General features: G+C 32.1%; 2 protein-coding genes across 23 annotated transcripts in view; one reads left to right on the top strand and one right to left on the bottom strand.

Moving 5' to 3' along the window:
• Window positions 1-6,979, top strand: part of LOC143233807 (set1/Ash2 histone methyltransferase complex subunit ASH2-like) — a 142,926-nt gene extending 135,947 nt beyond the window's left edge. For all 16 annotated transcript variants that reach the window (XM_076470517.1, XM_076470513.1, XM_076470507.1 and 13 more), the window contains 2 exons: window positions 2,953-3,012; window positions 6,749-6,979. In XM_076470517.1, coding sequence (XP_076326632.1) covers window positions 2,953-3,012; window positions 6,749-6,853 — 165 coding nt within the window. In that variant the 3' untranslated portion in view covers window positions 6,854-6,979. The remainder of the gene's footprint in view (window positions 1-2,952; window positions 3,013-6,748) is intronic.
• The window catches only part of LOC143233806 (poly(ADP-ribose) glycohydrolase-like), a 112,198-nt gene continuing 100,111 nt past the window's right edge, over window positions 6,980-19,066 (bottom strand). For all 7 annotated transcript variants that reach the window (XM_076470499.1, XM_076470500.1, XM_076470495.1 and 4 more), the window contains 3 exons: window positions 13,473-13,581; window positions 12,121-12,355; window positions 6,980-7,516 (listed from right to left, as the gene is read on the bottom strand). In XM_076470499.1, the coding sequence (XP_076326614.1) occupies window positions 7,335-7,516; window positions 12,121-12,355; window positions 13,473-13,581 (526 nt within the window). In that variant the 3' untranslated portion in view covers window positions 6,980-7,334. The remainder of the gene's footprint in view (window positions 7,517-12,120; window positions 12,356-13,472; window positions 13,582-19,066) is intronic.

Here is a 19,066-nt window from a genome sequence, read left to right as displayed (position 1 = left end):
CCATCTTTCTTAAAACATAGAACAGTAAATAAAGAAGTAAATTAAACAACTATCTCTTCTAGTTATGACCTCTGTACTCAGTTGCTATTTGTAGTAGGTTGCTAAGTTTTATAAAATTGCACACACACAGGATGTAAAACAAAATAATTATTTTTAGGTTTTATATTAACATTTCAATAACCAAAAAATAATACCATAGAAATCCTTTATAATATATGAACTTTAGTTAATGGAGATGTATGTGGGTTAAAAACAAATCTAACAGGCTAAATACTCAACTTATCAACACAAACGGTTGTCTCAAAAGGAAAAAAAATGACACCATTATAAGTTAAAATAGCTGGAAAAACCACTTGTGGAACACACGAGCTTTTGATTGGTTATTTGAGTGTCATATGTAGATTTAAGTGTATATAAAGGACCATTTCCAAAATTCAACGGAGTTAAGCAGGGAGCTATTGTGTTTATTTTATTACATTAGTGATATCTCATCATATATGAGAGCTAGGAGGTTTTTATTTCATATTCTTGCTTTTAAATATTGGTTGGTAACATTGATAATTACTAATTTGTACAAAACTATTGACTTTGTGTTTTGACATCACAAATATGTAATTTGGACCAGTGCTGCATTCAACATATCATGTGACACACAACAATTGATGTTTAGGTTTGTTTTTCAAATATTTACTTTTGAAGTAAGAAATTAAATAACATATAATGTGAAAATTTGAATTATAGTCTACAATTTTATATCAAACTTAATGACATAAATTCATAAAATGGTAGTTAAATGGGAATCAACAAATGTGATGACATGGCCTTTGACCTGTCACACTATGGTTAACAAGTTCTAAACATGGGCAGTAAGATAAAGTGGTGTAACATCCAGCTAAAATCATATCCTCTAGTAAGAGACTATCACTAAATTCATTCACAACACCTTGCAAAATCAGCTGCACAAAATGATCTGTTAATGTCTTGTCCTAGAACATTCATTAGTCTAACTGTAACTGATGATAGTATTGCTGTACCTAGTGTGGACTCTCAGTTGCCTAACAGTATGCATTATAGATTTTGATTGAACTATTATGCAAGAACTGTGCTTCTTCAGACTACAAAATTCAAATTATAATATTCTGAAGAGCTGCTTACAAAAGTCCAGTTGTAGCTACTTAGTTTTACTGTTCAAAATTTTGTTAGCAGTGATTATGATAAGGATAAAACTTGTAATGCATTCATTGTACTACTTATTTCTGACTAAGACCACTTTCTTAGGCAACAGTTGTTGTTCTGGTGTGGGATCTTGAAATAATTAAAGTAGTTACTGCTTTGGCATCATTATTTTTTGTGGCTGATGAGATCTTTGCTATAACTCATTAGAGCCTGTTTCTTGAAGACTCACAAAAAACAAAATTTTAGATGTGTTGGATGTCACTGCTTCATGGAATTGTCCATTTATTTACATTCAGCATTTGTGTATGGAACTATATTTTGAGTTTGGAATATTTTATGCCATTGTATAGAGAATAACATATAATGTACAAGAAAAGCCCAGGTAGATGTAGAAATGTGAAGTTCCAGAAGTAGGAAAGAGAAATTGGTAGATGTTGGTTTGCATACTTTTATATATCACACTTTATTAACTCTGTGGACATTGGATGGTGAAAATGTGTATACAACTTGTTAATTCAATATACACCATCTGTCAGTATTAGCATCTGTCTGCAAATCTTCATGTGTAAAGAGAAAATAATAAGAGAGTAAAATGAGAAGAAGAAAAAGGGCAAGTGTGGGTGCTTAAGTCTATAATGTCCCACATCTATGTCACCCTTCAATGCTTGCAAACAGTTATGGGAAGCTGACTGCTCTCATAAGAGTGAAAAAAAAACTTATCTTCTGAAGTTGGCATCCCAGCCCTCATTGTGGAAATCAGAAGCTCGGATAAAATAAGGTAATATTAGTAGCAAGGTATATTTCTGCTGTGCTAATAATATTACCTTATTAATTTAAACTTTATATGATGGTTACTATGTTGTTAAATTGACCAAGCTCATCTCCATGTTAAAGTGGAATATTTTTGGTTTGAAAAAATTATGCAAATTCTGCAAAGCCCTTAAGAAAAACATTGGTTTTGGAGTTAAATCATTTTGTCAGATTGATAATTTCAGAGGTAGCATTTGACTGTTCTTTATATAATGACATGTCAGGTAAGAATTTGCCACCAATATGCCTGAACACCTTAAGTCAGCAGATTTTGGATATTTTACACCTACTCTATAATAATATGGAAAATTCAGGACTTTTGGTTTACCCAGTGAAACAATTATTAATATTAATTATACATCCACGTCTTCATATTAGGTTAAACTTTCCAGGTTTCTTCAAATAAGAACTCATTTTGTACCATACTTCTCTTCCTCCAGATTACGGTTTTGGTTATGCTTGCCATTAACCACCAGGTTTTTTCATCTTTACCTATTTTTATCACTGATTAAACATACAAGTTCATCGTAGTGGTTTTGTAAAGCATGGAGAATAAAATCAGTACTCATGTTGAACCCCTCTTTTATATACTTCTGAAGTCACCTGCCTACACAACCATGAATTTCTGGGTATTTGGATTACTTAAGTATAGCCTTGGAAGCTAATGATTGTATACATTGAAGTGTTTATTAATGTGTATGGCTTTTTATGTTGTTGCAGTCATCATACCAAGCATGGCAAGGGTAAAAGGAAGTACTTCTAAGGACAGCACATAATCTAGATCTTTTTAATAAAGTTCAGTGTAGTTAACCCATCATATGTATATTGAAAAATATTTTTAAATGCTGTTTGAAAGTATAGCTTATTGTATTTTAAGTACTTTTTTGCTATAGTTTGTTTTAACTTACCAGTCATTATGAATTTTATTTAAAGATGTAAATGATGTTACTTTGTTTCTCATCGTAGGTTAGTGTCAACTTTGGACCAAATTTTAAACATCCGCCAAAAGATACAAAATATCAAGGGGTAAGATATTAAACATTTAAAACATAGATTTATCAAATAAAAATTAAATTTTATAGACTAATGAAAAAAATATTTTACTCCAGTATTTTGTACTTCCAATAAAGTTTTTGTGTAGGTGACATATATCCAATTATGACATTATTAAAATTAGTGTGAGTCTACCAATAGATCATTGAACACAACATCTTCATAATCTTGAAATGTGATATTTATTGACAAATGAGGTTATCACATACTGTAAAATTGATATAATTATTACAAGTATATTTTTGTCCTAATAAGATAAAATGAGTATCAAGTTAAATTTGGGAAAGAGGAAAAAAGATTTACCTTTGTTTGACCTCATCCATCAATCAAATTCAGTTCAATGTTAATGAGTGAGAGTTGTTGTAGCTACTTGTATAGTAAGTATGCTTGTTATAGATCAGTTGGTGAGAAATTCTGCATGTAAGTTTATAAATAAGTTAGACACATTAATCTTTGGAATTTCTGTTCAGTTATTTTATATAATCTTAAGTCTACAACATTACCAATAAACACAGCCTACAGCAAATATTAAAAAATAAATATTTAATCATTACATGCACTTGATTTTGTAGTATTTTTTATTAAATAATCCAAAAGGACTGAGTTAGCGATAGGTTAAAAAAGCTGCACTGAATTCTGATGTGTAGCTAGTTAATTTACTAAACTCATTCTTCTGAAGTTGAGATTTTAATTTTTAAAAGGGAAGTGAAAAAACAAAAATGTAACTTAATCCTTTAGATGTGGGTAGGTCAAGGTTTGCATGTCATGATCTTTATACAGAGTTATATTTAGAATTTAATTATTTACTAACAGTATATGTTATTAAATTTGACATCAAGATGTAGTTCATAATTTCAATTTTAATTTCTTATCTAATTTTTCATTAATTTTATCTGGTAAGCATAGTTTTATGGCTGGGTTTATTTGCTTTCTTATTATGTTGAGTTTTTGTTTTGTTTCTTGTGCTGAGACAAAATAAAACAATACTGCATCAACATCAGCAAGTTTGCTCCACAAACCATAGAAAACATTATACGCACACACCTAAACAATAAGCAAGTTGTTAAATGACCTGAATTATGATAATATATTTATTGAAAACCACAGAGACCCAGATGATTTAATTAATATAAATAATCCTTTAATAAATATTGTTATTAATAATATTTATTCAGTAGAATTAGAAACTGAAAATACTTCAATATCTAATACACATGCATGCCATTTTTCCGCTGAAACGCGGATTTCCGCGGTTTTCAAACGACCAACGATCACCCACGAGATTCGTGTAAATTCGAGGAGAAAATATGAGCGATTTGGGAGCCGGGTAGGTGGTTTTTGAGGAGAAATCGTATTTTTTGGAGGCAGTCTCGTTTCGTCTCGTGGTCTGGTATCGTGTGCATTCCAGACAATAAAATATTCTCTACGCTCCAAAGAAACAACAGAGATTGAAATGTTTAAAAGGAAAGATGTTCATTTTGATCCTGTAGACAAGAGAATGTGTAAGGACATTAGATCAGCAGCTTCAAAGTATACCTCAAAGCTGAGGGAGAATCAGAAGAAAAGGGCAGAAAGGCTTGAGGTCTATGGTTCTGTGAAATCTGGCCCAGCCACCTTGGCTAAAGAAAAAGTCCAGAAAGCCGCAGAGGCACAGAGAGCTGCCGATTCAGAGAAGGAGAGAAAAAAAGCTCGGAAGAGAGCACTGGAAACCCTTGTCTCGAAAAAGAGGAAAGTAGCCAAGATTGATTAAAGGAAATTAAGTGATTTGAAATTTGACTGTAATTTATGCAGCAGAGCAGAAGTTGATATTAGTGACTGAAAAACATTTTATTATTATCTGCAGCATACAGTGCCAATGGTTTATTTTAAAGCATATCATTAATTTTATTTTGAAGCAATGTCAAAGCTTTCCTTGATTTGCTGTTTCAGTTTGTATTGTGAAAGAATGAAAAATATACTGATATTGAGGTACCAGTAATTTACTGACAAGATTGTATAGATGAACAAGTTTTACTGTAGGTAGTCATGTAGAGTAATTTTAAGTAATTTGAAATTTTAGTGGAATACATGCAGGAGAGCAGTAGTTGTTGATGTCAGTGACTGTACAAAATTTAATTTCCGAGGCATATCACTCATATCAGTAGTTGAATTTTTAAGCAATGTCATAGCTTTCCTTCATATGCTGTTTTAGTTTGTATTGTCAATTTGTGAAATAATGGAAAATTCACTGACATTAAGGTACCAGTAGTATAATGACAAGATTGCATAGATGAACAATTTGAACTGTAGGTAGTCAAGAGTAATTTTATGTGATTTGAAAATTGTATGGAATATATGCAGCAGAGAAGTAGTTATTGGCAATGACTGTAAAACATTTAATTGGCAGCATACCAGTAGTTGATGATGATGATGTTATTGATGACAAAAAGGATAATAATGAAATGATTTGTATTTGAAATATTTACGGAGTTATTTTGATTTAGAAAAAAATTAAACTGAATAAATAGCAAATAAATAATCTTAAATTTCATTTATTTACTTTTTATTTTATTTGTTAATTTTAGATATTTTGATATATCTTCTAAAAAATGAATGCAAATTAAAAGAATAAATCAATCTGCTAAAAACTGTAAATGAAAGTTATAGTTTTTATTAGTTTAATTTAGTCTTTTAATTTCCTTTTGTTATTTTATATGATATATATTGTGTACTTTTCCAACATTGCAATGTTAAAAAACAAAGAAATTATGTCCCAGATTGCACCAAATAGCATCCATTTTTTTTAAATTTCCCGGGGGTGGGGGGGAATGGCATGCCCTCGGACCCCCATAGTCAGGCATGGCTGCGCCGCGCTATGGTGCCAGGCTATATACCTTTTCCTCTTTTTTTCATAAATGTCATTGGCATGCCTGAATACAGAAATACATTATTTAGAAGGATATCAGTGTAAATATTTTGCCTTTCCAATATATGGTTTACCCTTCTAAGTGTAATAACCTCAATTATGCAGTATTGTAAAATTGATAATAAGTTACAATACTTTATCAGTAATTTTGAAATACAAAAATAAGAATGTATTAAATAAAGAAATAAAAATTACAGCCATTTTACTTAAAATTTCTAATAACTAATTTTAGTTATGAATAAGTTACTTTAACAACTTGGCACTACTTTACATGTATATACACCTTGTTGCATAAAAAGGCTTGTTTCATGCTGTGCTGTCAATTTGTGCCTTTCTTCCATATTGAGGGATAAATTGCTAACATCAAGAGGTAAGTTTTGAACTTGCTTACCCCCACATGGCAGTAGCTAATTAACTGATCTCCCACAACTTTCTGTTAGTGATAAAGATGTGGGATGCAGTGGGCTTGAGCACCCACATCTCTCCTAATTTATCTATCTATTGCTATTTTATTTTTTATGTGAGACTGGCAAATCTGATAGATGATGTATCCTATCCCACATTATCCATATTCAGGATGTTGTACAAATTATAAAGTGTAATTTCAAATGTTATTATATCAGTTTTTTTACTTGATCCTTCTGGTATCTATTTTTATAGTTCATTGCAAAAATGTAAATAAAGAGTGTACAATTTCATTATGGAATATAATAAAAGACAAGTAGACAAAAAGTTTTTATTTTGTAATTATTGATATATAATGTATTCTACAGTACTGAGTCATTAAAAGTATTTTTTCCTTAGATGTATGAAGCAGGCTTTAATGCCCCAGTGGAATATGCTCTTGCTGATATACTTTACCTGGTGGAACACCAAGATGAGTTGCGCTTAGAACATTTCCTTACATGATCTTTAAAAATTATGAAACATTTTAGTGAAGAATAAAATTTAAAAATTTTGTATTTGATACATTTAAACTTTTTTTTTATTAATCTGTATGAACCACTCATTAAAATTGGATATTCAGATAGTGTCTGTGGTTGTATTAAATTATTTTATTGTCTTGGTTTAAAAAGTACATGTAGTAATTTATACAGCTCAATTTTTACTAACATAAGAACAGGAGATGTCATGATCACCTAAAGACATTAAAATTAAGGTGTCCTGTAAGTGGTGATTCCAAAAAAAAAAAAAAAGTTAATCACTATTTAAATTTATGGGATTCTCTGAATAATCAGTGAAGTAAAAGTTTAATAAATGTTCACTAATTTTGCTTTCTGTGACACAGAATACAATACAAGTTTTTATCATATCAGTCATGAGTGTGTGCACAATGTATAATCTCCCAATTTTACATAAAAGTTATAATTTGTGATAAACTGCTTCAAGGTCAGTCAAGAGATGTACTACCACAAGTATCACTGTCATTTAGTATTTCCATTCTCTTCTGACTTGGCTTTCTTTCAGTTTGGATGTCTCTGAATGTTGCATAGATGAAGTCATATAACTTCGCTACTATCTTTCCTTTCTGTGGTTGGCTGGCATAAAGCTTCAGGACGTGAATTAACTGTTCTGTTAAAATTCAGTATGAAAGTTAATGAGGATTGACATATTCAGTGCAATTTTTCTATAACTATAAGCTGTGTATTTACTTTAAAATTCACAAGTTTTTTAGTGTTTAACCATGTTACTGTTATGAAGTAATAAACTTTCTTTTTCTTCAATGAATTCTTCAGGGCGTGTGACTTGCAATCGGGGATTTGAACCCAAGACCCTCAATCACACCAAACATGCTCACCCTTTCAACTATGGGACATTATAATGTGAATGTCAATCCCATTATTCTTTGATAAAAGAGTAGCTTTGTGCAAAACTCAAGAACCCTTTCATCCTGTTACCACAAAATATTTTTTTTCTAAATTATCTCTCTCTATCCCTATGTATATATTGAAATGAAATGCACGTTATTTGCACCAACATCAGCCATAATTTGAATGTAAACACTATGAACTATGGAAAAATGTCCTAAGGGGTCAAAAATTATGTATAGCCTAGGATAATTACTCCCAAATAATCTTGACAGGTTGATTGTTTAGACAATGCTGAATATCCTAATGGATTTAAGATCAAAGCATGAAAGTAGAGTTTTTCTCATGGTTAATGAGATGAAGGATGGGATCACCTCAAAATCTGTATTTGTTGGTATATTCAAAGCAAACTACAAATTTTGTTTAAGAAGAAACTTTGAGATGATATTTTTGTTCAAGTTATTGCTGTTAAATTTACATTGTTTTAATAAAGTTTAAACATCCACCATCAGTTGATGGTATTTTAGCTTGTAACACTGAACAGAATATTCACACGAACATCCAAATGTGCAATAGTAATCAGTATAGCTTGGAGTCATTCATCCAGTAGAGAGATTACAAAATTACTATATAACTGAATTAATTGCTTCTAAAATTTACAATGGTATGTAGAATATTGGGGCAATAGTTTCTAGTCAGTATAAAGACAAAGGATACTATGAGCATAAATCATTGCAGTTTCTTTTGCTTATATTGTCTGTTTATTTGTACATCACACCATATTAAGAAGTTAAGCAAACTGATTTCATATCTGTAGGGCCTTGTACATAAAGTTAATGTATATATGTGCTTATGTTATATAATTATTTGTGTATTATTTGCATTTAATATACTATACCTAGACTAAGTCATACATTAACACAAGTATTATAGCATCAAGAAGGAAGCCTACAAAAATATTTGGCACAAATTCCCATCTACTTCCAACATTTTGTTTTGATTCTGCCAAGGGTAGTACATAAAAAGCAATGTTAATTTTAATGACCTGAATAGTGTCCAGCCTACAGTATGTAGTAAATAAGTTGGATATGATGCAAATATGCATTATTATTCTTATTACAAGTAAAATAACAATTATAAACAGCAACAACTTTCAGAAAATTATTTATACTTTCAGTTTTTGTACCAGAGATTATAGGGAATATAACAAAGTTAATATTTTCAGTAACACCACTCTGCCATACTTGCAACTATTACTTGACTGCCAAGGTTTCCTTCTTTGCCCATATTTGCATTGGTCTGAGTTTTTTAAACCTTCTCAAGTCTTTAATATCCCAGTTAATTGCTCTTGGTGATTTATCTTGTGATGCTCTCCTGGTACTGAAAATAAGTACCTCATTTATATAATAATTTTACATTTCTGAGACTAACTCAATCGCAGCATGCAATCACCAGGCAGGAGAATGTCAGTGGAGGTATTACTGGAAATACATTTTTGGTTTAAGAAAATGTTTCTGTCCAAGATATACTTCCTCTTACAGGTGGAATCTCACATTGATAATGTGGATGGGACAGTGAAGGCATTATCCATACAGGAAATGTCTGCATATATCAAGGGTGTGTCAATAAAAGACTGGCACCCGAGTCAGGGAAACGCACTACATCCAGATTGCGTATGCTTTTCACCTAGAATTTTACATGATTTGTCATCACTGCTTGGGGTGGGAATTATAAGGTCATGGTCCATAGAAAAATTGGACCTCAGTCTATATGTGTATACACACTTATGAGCAGATCCCATCCTAAATCCAGGGAGTGATGCATTAGTCATTGCCAATTCAATGAGAAGGTAAGCAATAGAGAAGTGGACAAATTATATCCATTGTGGTACTCGAGCAGCACCCCACACTTAGAATAATTGGACTGAGTATGCCTAGCTCATCCTGTCTGGGCAAAAAACATTCCACTTGTTTCTGAAATTATGCAGAGGATGTGGAACAATCTGCGCTCAAACCACTCTGCATTCAGAATTATGAGGAAGTAATGCTCAACTTAACCAATTATCCTAGCATTAAATCTGAACTGGCATTATAAGTAGACTAGTGCCTTCTCTACCAACACCTGGGAAAAAACATCCAATAATCCAGGTAAGAGGGCCTCCAACTTTGTCTTCTTTTCTAAAAGTAAAATAATTCACCCTAACATCCTTAAGGAAAATAGCTCTGTTCACCACTCCAGTGACTCAAAACCAGAATACACTAGCTCCAATAGTACAACCTGGAGGAAGGTAATGCACATTTTGGAGTCATCAGGAACAGTAATAATGAGTGAACCAAGTTTCTGAAAATTCTTAAAAGCAAACCTACTTCAATGTATTCAATCCAGTGATCAGCAGGTATGGGTAGAATCTCCTTATATTTTACTCATGATAGTCCAGCATAGTACAGTAATACCACCCAATCAGCCTCTAGGTGGTTTTATGGAACACTTCATTTCTACAGAGTCTGTTGCAATCTGTGTAAGGTATTTGGAATTGGTTTGATAAAAGCACACCTACCACAGAGTGGGATCCTGTGAAGACAAGGTAAGGGACCCTGAAAGGTAATAAAGCAAATAGTCACCTTTCTTTATAATCGTTCATGCTCTCATCCCAAAGGCATGAAGGATTTGAGTAATGTCCACATTCCCAGAAGAGAGAGAGAGAACCATGTGTGTAGTGTGGGAGATTAGGAAAATAAAAAAAAATATCTAGAGTAATGACATAATAAATTAAAGCATGAACAGAGGCCTCAGCCTTGAAAATGGAATCAGGATGTGATGTTCTAACAATTTATGGAATGGTGTGTGCACAGTGTGATGGAATAGAGGTGACAAGAAAAACAAATACAACATGGCAAAGCCCATATGAAACCAATGCGAGTCCAAAGATAAAATCTCAATCTGTAGTAACTGAGCTTTGTCTGAAAAAAAAAAGTCAACTCATATTGAGGAATAAATAAACACCTTAGAGTATCTAGCCATTGATATAGATGAAAATAATCAATGACAGGACACCCATCTCTTGTTTTCTTATGCCAAACAACCAACAAGAATAAAACCTTGGAAGAACTAGCATGACTCTCCCACTATCCCCAGGCCAAACCTAAACACAGAGAGCCCAAAAATTAAGTTCCAATTCCTAAGGATCTGCAGGAGATGAAAACCCTACAAGTTGAGTTGCACAAGTATGGATTGTATGAGATCTCTTGAGTCAAAGACCAGTTAAGGTTAGTACATAATCCAGAAATTCTCATAGCTGAGCCTCCACAGGTCCTGAAGGCATACAGTAATCACTGGCACCGCTTGGTAATCCCACCAAGCACAGAACTCTTGGATAAAGGCAGAATTTATTCTGGGTACTATTGTGCCAAGGGACTGATGTCTGGGAGTCAAGACTCACAAATAGGGGTGGAACTGAAATTTTTTGTAGGAACTGGTGAAATTTGAGACAACAACAGGGATTAATGCAGCAACTAACAACTGAACCAGTGTGTGCATGCTAACTGTGGTTCCAATTCATCATCAATGAAGTTGGTGATCTTGAGAATCTTCTAACAAAGTGAAACGAAAGGTTTTCCTGACCAATTGTTTAGTTGAAGTCTATAGCAGGAACTACAGTGTCCATGGATGGAGAGAAAACTTAAAAATTCACTCTTAAACCTCTCAGCCATCAAGTAAGGTACATGCTCAAAAGAAACTAAGGAAAACCCAAAACAACACATTTGATAAACTAACAGAAGAAAGAAAACCAAGGACAGCTTATCCCAAAGGGGCCTCTGTTTTTGTTTTTATGTATCATTTAAAGACTGTGTTGATTACTGTTGATTGAAACAACACTTAATCAGGGAAGTTTGTTTTGTTAGAGCAGTGCAACATTGGGTTCTTTGTTGTTTCAACTGTAGGAAATTGGATGACAGATTCCAGTGTTGCAAGTCTGCAAGCTCACCACTGTCTCACATGGAAACTGAAATGTCAACAGACTAAAATAAGGTGCAGGTAAAGGTGAATCTAAATTCTCTTTAAAATGTTAAAAATCACCCTTAATTGCAGCCTCAGAGCCCCCCCCCCCTGCAGTAATACAACAAAAATATATATACATCTCCATTTGTTTTTTACACACTACTAATGGTACAAAACACTCATCACAAAAAACATTAATTTAAGATTAGTCCCATTATACAAAATGCTTCTAAAAATTGAGATGTTTCTTAACTCTGAAAATACATTATACTGTTTTAGGATTATTTGTATGCTTTTACATTATGTAAGATTATATTATAATCAAATACAGTAGTAACATCTAAATATAAGGAACTCCTGTACACATACTTATTGAGACTTCCTTGTACAAAAGGAAGTTACACATGGCCTGAATGTCATTTTTCAGTGCTTCATTTCCAAAGGTGAAATACAAAATTTCTCTTTGAGCTTCTGAAGCAGCAACCAACTGTATCAAAGCCTTTAGATGTGGATCTCCACGGAAAGCTCCACAACCCCAATTTCCTGTAGCAATTGCTGGTAGGTGGGCTGGTGGTAGTGTGTCATCATAAAATCCACAGTATGCCTGTTCATTCAAAATAATTATCTCAACGTACTGCACAATTTCTTCATTGGTCAACTGTTTAACCATCTACCCAAGTTTGTACCAAAGTAATTATTTTAGAATAATACATTATATATGTCCTTGTTTTACTAATTCAGTTATTTAGGCATCAGCTTTGAGTATGCATTAATTAAATGTACACAGTTTTAAAACCAGCACAAACAGAGTTTTTATCATTAGCAAAATATGAAAATCATAAACCCACCAAAAGTTAATAATAATATATTTCTTTTCTGTACTTAATATTAAATATACTTAAAATTAAGGAAGATAATCGACAAAACATACAACATTTTTATTTACAAGTTTGATTGTTTCAGAATAACTTATTCCATTAACAGTAAAATCTGAAAATTGTGTTACAAAGATAATTATTACTAAAATTATAAGTTAATGACATAATCATTAGTTTATTTAGTTATTAAGAAATCTTAAATTATTCTATTTACATTATTTTTAAATTATTCTTCAACTTATTTGTGGTCTTTTATTTCAACACAAATACCTGGTAAAAGTTTAAGTTATACACAGCAAAAAATATATCTATTACTACACTAATTTAATGATAGAAAATATCTCTGCTATCCTAATATAGAGTAACATCCCCAAAATATTTATGAAAGTACGTCTCACTATAGAATTGCTGAATACAATTTAAAGCATATAAATTACCATAAATCTTAGGATTCAGCCATTTACAAAAGAAAAACTATTTTACAATATGAGAATGCTAAGGTAATGAGAACTAGTGTTTTGATATTTTTGTACATTATTTATCTTAAATTGTGAAATGTAAGTAACCAAATATGCAAAGAGCAGGACAAAAAGAAGAGTGAATGATTTAAACACATTACAAAATCTAAAATACTAAATATGAAAAGAAACAGCTGCTTCGGTCTTTGTGTAAAACGATGTAATAATTACACCACTATCAATGTAGCTGTACTTTCAAGTCATGGATTAAAAAAAAATGCTTTCTACTGTACCTTAATTCATGTGTGCTAGAAAAAGTAAGGTCATGTAGTATATGATTTCAATATTTGACGTAAATACCATCAGGTGATCAAACACAACACACCTTATTCAGTTCTCGCTTTACAAAATGATACTGATATTGCTGCTCCGGCTTGTAGAAATGTATGGCATCCATAGCCACAATCTGAGTGTATTTTCGGCCCCAGCTATCACTAGATATGCAAATAATATGTATAAACACTTTCTATTACTAAATATATACTACCATAATTTCCTCCATGATTTAAAAAACAATATACAACTCTAAAAAACCGAAATGTGTAAGTATATTCCCAAGCTACATTTAATTGTATTTTTTATATTTATTCTGTACTTCTATAACATCAGCATAAACAAAACTTATATTTGATTAATTATTTTAAATAATAATAATCTCATTTTTTTCAGTATATGAAACATATTAACTTATTTTAAAATATACATCACATTTAAGTTCATAATATCACTTATATTTAAAGTATTCATTATTCAAGCAACTAACTAATGAATGGCTTAATTTTCAAATGCTAAATTACCAGTTTTGTACTCAAGATCTTAGATGCATCACACAGTATGCTCAAAATAAACATTTCTGTGGTTTAACTTGTTTAAGTGTAAGATCTATAAAATGATAAATTTGTGGCAAGTTTTATATCTAATGTGTAGCAGGCAATATTTCTTATCTTTCATCAAGTAAGTTGCCAGTATCATTAGAGTTTAGTATAGTTTAGAAAAATTAAATCATAATTTTTTAGAACCAGTTGCATTTAAATTAATAAAATTTAACTTACTGTTGAAAACAACCATTTTATTATTAAATACATAAAAACAGTATTTATATATAATACTGTAATTTTCAATCATCCAAATCACATATATCGTGTAATTGTCATTAATAATAGTATAGGCTCATGACTAAGTTTAGTATGCACAAGAAATGTGTGAAGATTTATTTTTAAAAACAAGTTATATATTATACAAGTCGTACACTTTAAAGTAATATTACAATCTAAGCAACAGCTTGGCTTAATTCCTTAAATATACTTTAATATGTACCTTTAAACACAAGTAAAGATATTGAAGAATCTTAGCAGAAATTAAAATACTGTCAAAATTAAATTAGGTAAAAGAAACAATAAATTCACAATTATCTTAGTTTTATTAAAACTGAAAAAAGTAAATTACAAAGATATTTGTTGAAATGAAAAGAGGAAAGTTATCAGTATAAACAAAATATTTACTAGGCCATACAGAAATTATCTAGGACTTTTTTTTTAAAGTACAAAAAAGGATGGACATTAAAAGCAATAATTCAAAGTATTGTTACTTATAAATAGTGTGGGAATTTTTGCTTGATTTCTTTTAAAAATCTGACAAATAAATATATCTGAGACAATTTGACCTTATAAGAGGAATGATAAGATGTACTGCATAAGTTTTGATAGTTCTTTCTTTTTTTAGCAACCCTTGGCATAAGTTCTTGTTCCTTGAAACTCCCAATAAAAGCTATTTCAGAATAAGAACTTCTTTCTAAACAATTTCAATTTACAAGAGGAATGTAAGGTGCACTGCATTAGTTTTGATGAAGATTCTTTGTGTATTAAAATACGTTCAGAAGAAACTATACAATTAACTACGAGGTCTGTTAAAAAAATACGCGGACTGTTTAAATTGCGCGGCTCCAGTTGGTTCCAGGGGAATCCGTTTGATGTCGTTAGGTTCGCACAGATCAGCTGATTACGACGCCATTTCCCGATTGCAGATATCTTTATTTGTGTATTAGCTACACGGTTTTAAGTGAAGTGCGATTTTTTCGTTTGGCGGATTTCAGAATGAATGACCTGAAGGAGCAACGAATTGTTGTGAAATTTTGTGTTAAATTTGGAAAATCTGCGACTGAAACTTTTGCTATGCTTAACACGGCTTACGGTGATGTTGCTATGAAGCATACAGCATGTTTCAAGTGGCATGAACGTTTTAAGGATGGTCGACAGTCCATTGAAGATGACGAGCTTCCTGGACGTCTTTCCACGTCAACTGACGACCCACACGTCGACAAAATCAACACCTTGGTGCGGGCAAATCGACGTCTGACTGTCAGGGAGCTGGCTGAAGAGTGTGGGATATCAGTTGGATCTTGTTACGAGATTTTGACCGAAAAAATGGAAGATGCACCACGTTGCTGCGAAATTTGTGCCTCAGAACTCGTGCGTTTTTGGCCAAACACTCGATCACTGTTCTTCCCCACCCCCCCTACTCACCTGACCTTGCTCCTTGCAATTTTTTCTTGTTCCCAAACTCAAAAGACACTTGAAAGGAAGAAGATTTGAGACGATTCCCGAGATTAAGGCAAATGCGACGAAGGAGCTGGAGGACATTACAAAAGAAGCGTACAAGGACTGTTTCAACAAGTGGAAACACCGTTGGGATAAGTGTGTGCGTTGGGGAGGAGAGTACTTTGAAAGGGTCCCAGACCTGTAACTTCTAAATAAAGTACATTTTGTTTTATGACGTCAGTCCGCGTATTTTTTGAACAGCCCTCGTATTAATGAAATTACAATGACAAAAATAATTTGTGTTTCCCTAAGCATATTTTAAAAAACATAAATTTCATCATCAAGAAATCTTGCTTTTTCTTCAAAAACATTCTCTTCAATTAAAGAGGTGATGTCGATATGTGGTCAAAATTAATTCTTTCCTTGACTTTCCTTTATTTTTGCCTTCATGTAAAATAAGCGACTAGAAGTTTTGATGCCTTTCAAGTTATTGTGTAGCAAAAGACACAATACTGAATATAATTACAGAAATAGTGAATAAGATGGGTACGAAATTCAGATACCATACCATCACAATTAGCAGCTCTCTTTAGCAAATACCTAAATTAAAGAATTAAAATAACATTTACAACACTGCTCCTTTCTTGGGTGTCCTATAAACAATACTAATACAAAAATAAAAGAGTATACCAAACTGTCCATTCACAGAGTATTTTTGGTGGATTCCTTTTCCAAGGTATGCAGATGAACAGGACAACCACTTTTTCCTTATTGTCACTGAAGGACTTCTTCCCAGGTAGGTGGTTGAGTTATTCCCACTGGCTGTTTCATCTTTGATAATCCACTGGAAATGATCTCAAAAGGAACCATAAGCTCTTTAGTAGGTGGATTTTTTACACAGCAAATTCTTCTCTGAAATTATAAAACTTGCCATTCTCTAACTAACCTATTCCCAGAGATGATCACAGTAGATTAGCTTTGAATTGGATTGCCTGTCCTTCTGGGTTCTGTAAATCACACCTTTGATTCTTCTCAGTATAACATGTGATCTTTCCCAACAGCTACATTAATTTGGAATTTGTCCTATCTTCTAAAGAGAATTGTTCAGCCGTATCACGTCACCATATCATGTCTTATCACTGTGACTACACAGTCTATCACAAACTGATTAAGTCTTTCCCAAGTAAATTCATGTTTGACATCTTTATTCTTTACATTCATGACAGCTCTTGCAACTACCAATTCCTTATGACACCCTGGAAGTTTGGTTCTAATGTGTCCTGGTCACCAGATCTAAATTTATGCCTAACAATGTCTTGTATGAATATTTCTCTTCCCACTCCGGTTGTCACTAAGTTCAGTCTCTGATGTATTAATTTTTATATATTGCCCAGGGATTTTATGACCATAGACTGTGAAACTTTTCTGAAGCTATCCTAATCTTGCATCCATGCCTGTACATAAAGTCACTTCTTTTTCCTCAATGTCAATTACCTACACATTATGAGGTATAGACAAACTTCCTAATGTAAGGATAACTTCCCAATTTCCATTCTTCTGAAATTTTATGTCCACTTGCTGTTCATGTCAGTCTTTCTTCTTTTCTGAAGGCAATTTCCCATCTTTAATTACCATATCTGGTTAAATAATTATAATTTTACAACCAAGGTTTTGCATCAATAGCACCACTTACCTGTGAACGATTTTCCTCAAATAATGAACTTCACTTTTCATTTGAGACAGATAAAAGTATTTTCTGCTGAATTTTGCCAAATAATGTCAGGTAATTCTTGTATTTTCAATGTTTCATTACCTTTTTGTTGTTCCTTTTACCTCTTTGGGTTCAAAGACTCATAGATCAATAGTATCTACTTTGTGTAGTAACAGCTGTTAATTTCTTACAGTATCAGCTGTAATGACCAGGTTTCCCACATCTATAACAATTCTCTCTTTTTGGTACCCCTTGGAAAAAAATTATTATTCCCTGAAACTGCTAACAAAACCTATTTTGGAATAAGAACCTCTCCATAAACAAGCTGTGTCAGATTTCAGAAGTGGTACCATTTGTCCTTAAGTAGGAGACTTGTGTCTTAGGCATTGAATGCTATGATAAAATTACATTGTCAAACAACTAAAAACGTTTCTTTCAAAGGTTAGATCATAGTTAGAACTTAGATCTACAGAACGTACACAGTCCACATTTCTTTTGTTTTGCCAATACAGCTGCAGGCTGATCATGTAGTGCATGAACATAAGAAATCATGCATCAGCATGTAATATTATAACTGGTTGTTACTAGGCAACTCACAGAGGATTCTCATAATCAGAATACAACTACTAGTGTATTGTTAGCTCGTCAGTGGTTTTGCAAAACGGTAATTGCTTTTACTTGTTATTACCTAGGTTATAAGTGAAACTAAAATAAACAGTTTTAGCCAAGAGAGAATTATTCAACCACATGCATTTAGATTTGCATAAGGCAAAGGTAGAAGATGTCTTTCTAATAATGTTAATCAGTTTGTCAAATAGATTGACAAATATATGATTTTATGAAATATTTTTATTGTGCTCTTCCAACTTTCTCAAGTGCATAGGTGGCTTGTTACTCTACAGTTGTTTTGTTTACATGCTGTTTGCAGTCTTACTTTGTAATGCACATTTGCCCCATTCCTACTATAAGTATATAAGTACTATTGTCCTCATGATAGGTAGCAGTTTAATGATACACAGACTGGATGGGCAGGGAATAACATATTTTGGTCAAGAAAAGGCCTGAGTAATGTTTGCAGAAGTTATCAAAAACATAATACATTTTTTACTGTACTTCTTTATTTTTTATAACATGAAAATTATCCCCAGTGGCAATGTTATACATCATGTTTCAGTATGTCTTTGTATCTATTTCAATATACTTTTTTAGAGAACATATCGTACAAAGACATTTTTCTAATACAATTCCCAAAAGCTAGTTAACATTATGTTAAGAGTATATGTTACCTTAAGTAAAAAAATTAGTCATTTTGTGGACAATTTCATGAATCTTTGTATAATTCTTCACCAAAATAGAAAAGTGATGTCTTTGATTTCATATATCTTGGAAAAGTGTTTAAAATCAAAACAACAAATAACAATATAAACAAGTTTTTGAAACATAACATTAAAATTTTAAACTACTGCAATGTTGTTTCTTTTGAATGAATATAATAATGTGAGGCATATTTCTCTAAATAAGTGTTTGTTACATCATACAAAATGTTTTAACACTTAAAGCTGCAGATTTATAAAGAATACCTAAAAAACAGCAATAATCACCCATGATTTAAACACAAGAAAAATACAAACAGTAATGATCCCAAGATACATTCAATAACACAAAAAATGT

This window comes from Tachypleus tridentatus, chromosome 12 (genome assembly GCF_004210375.1).
Source record: "Tachypleus tridentatus isolate NWPU-2018 chromosome 12, ASM421037v1, whole genome shotgun sequence".
Lineage (NCBI taxonomy): Eukaryota > Metazoa > Arthropoda > Merostomata > Xiphosura > Limulidae > Tachypleus > Tachypleus tridentatus.
Note: the sequence above shows the minus strand (reverse complement) of the source record. Positions and strands in the feature narration are given on the sequence as shown.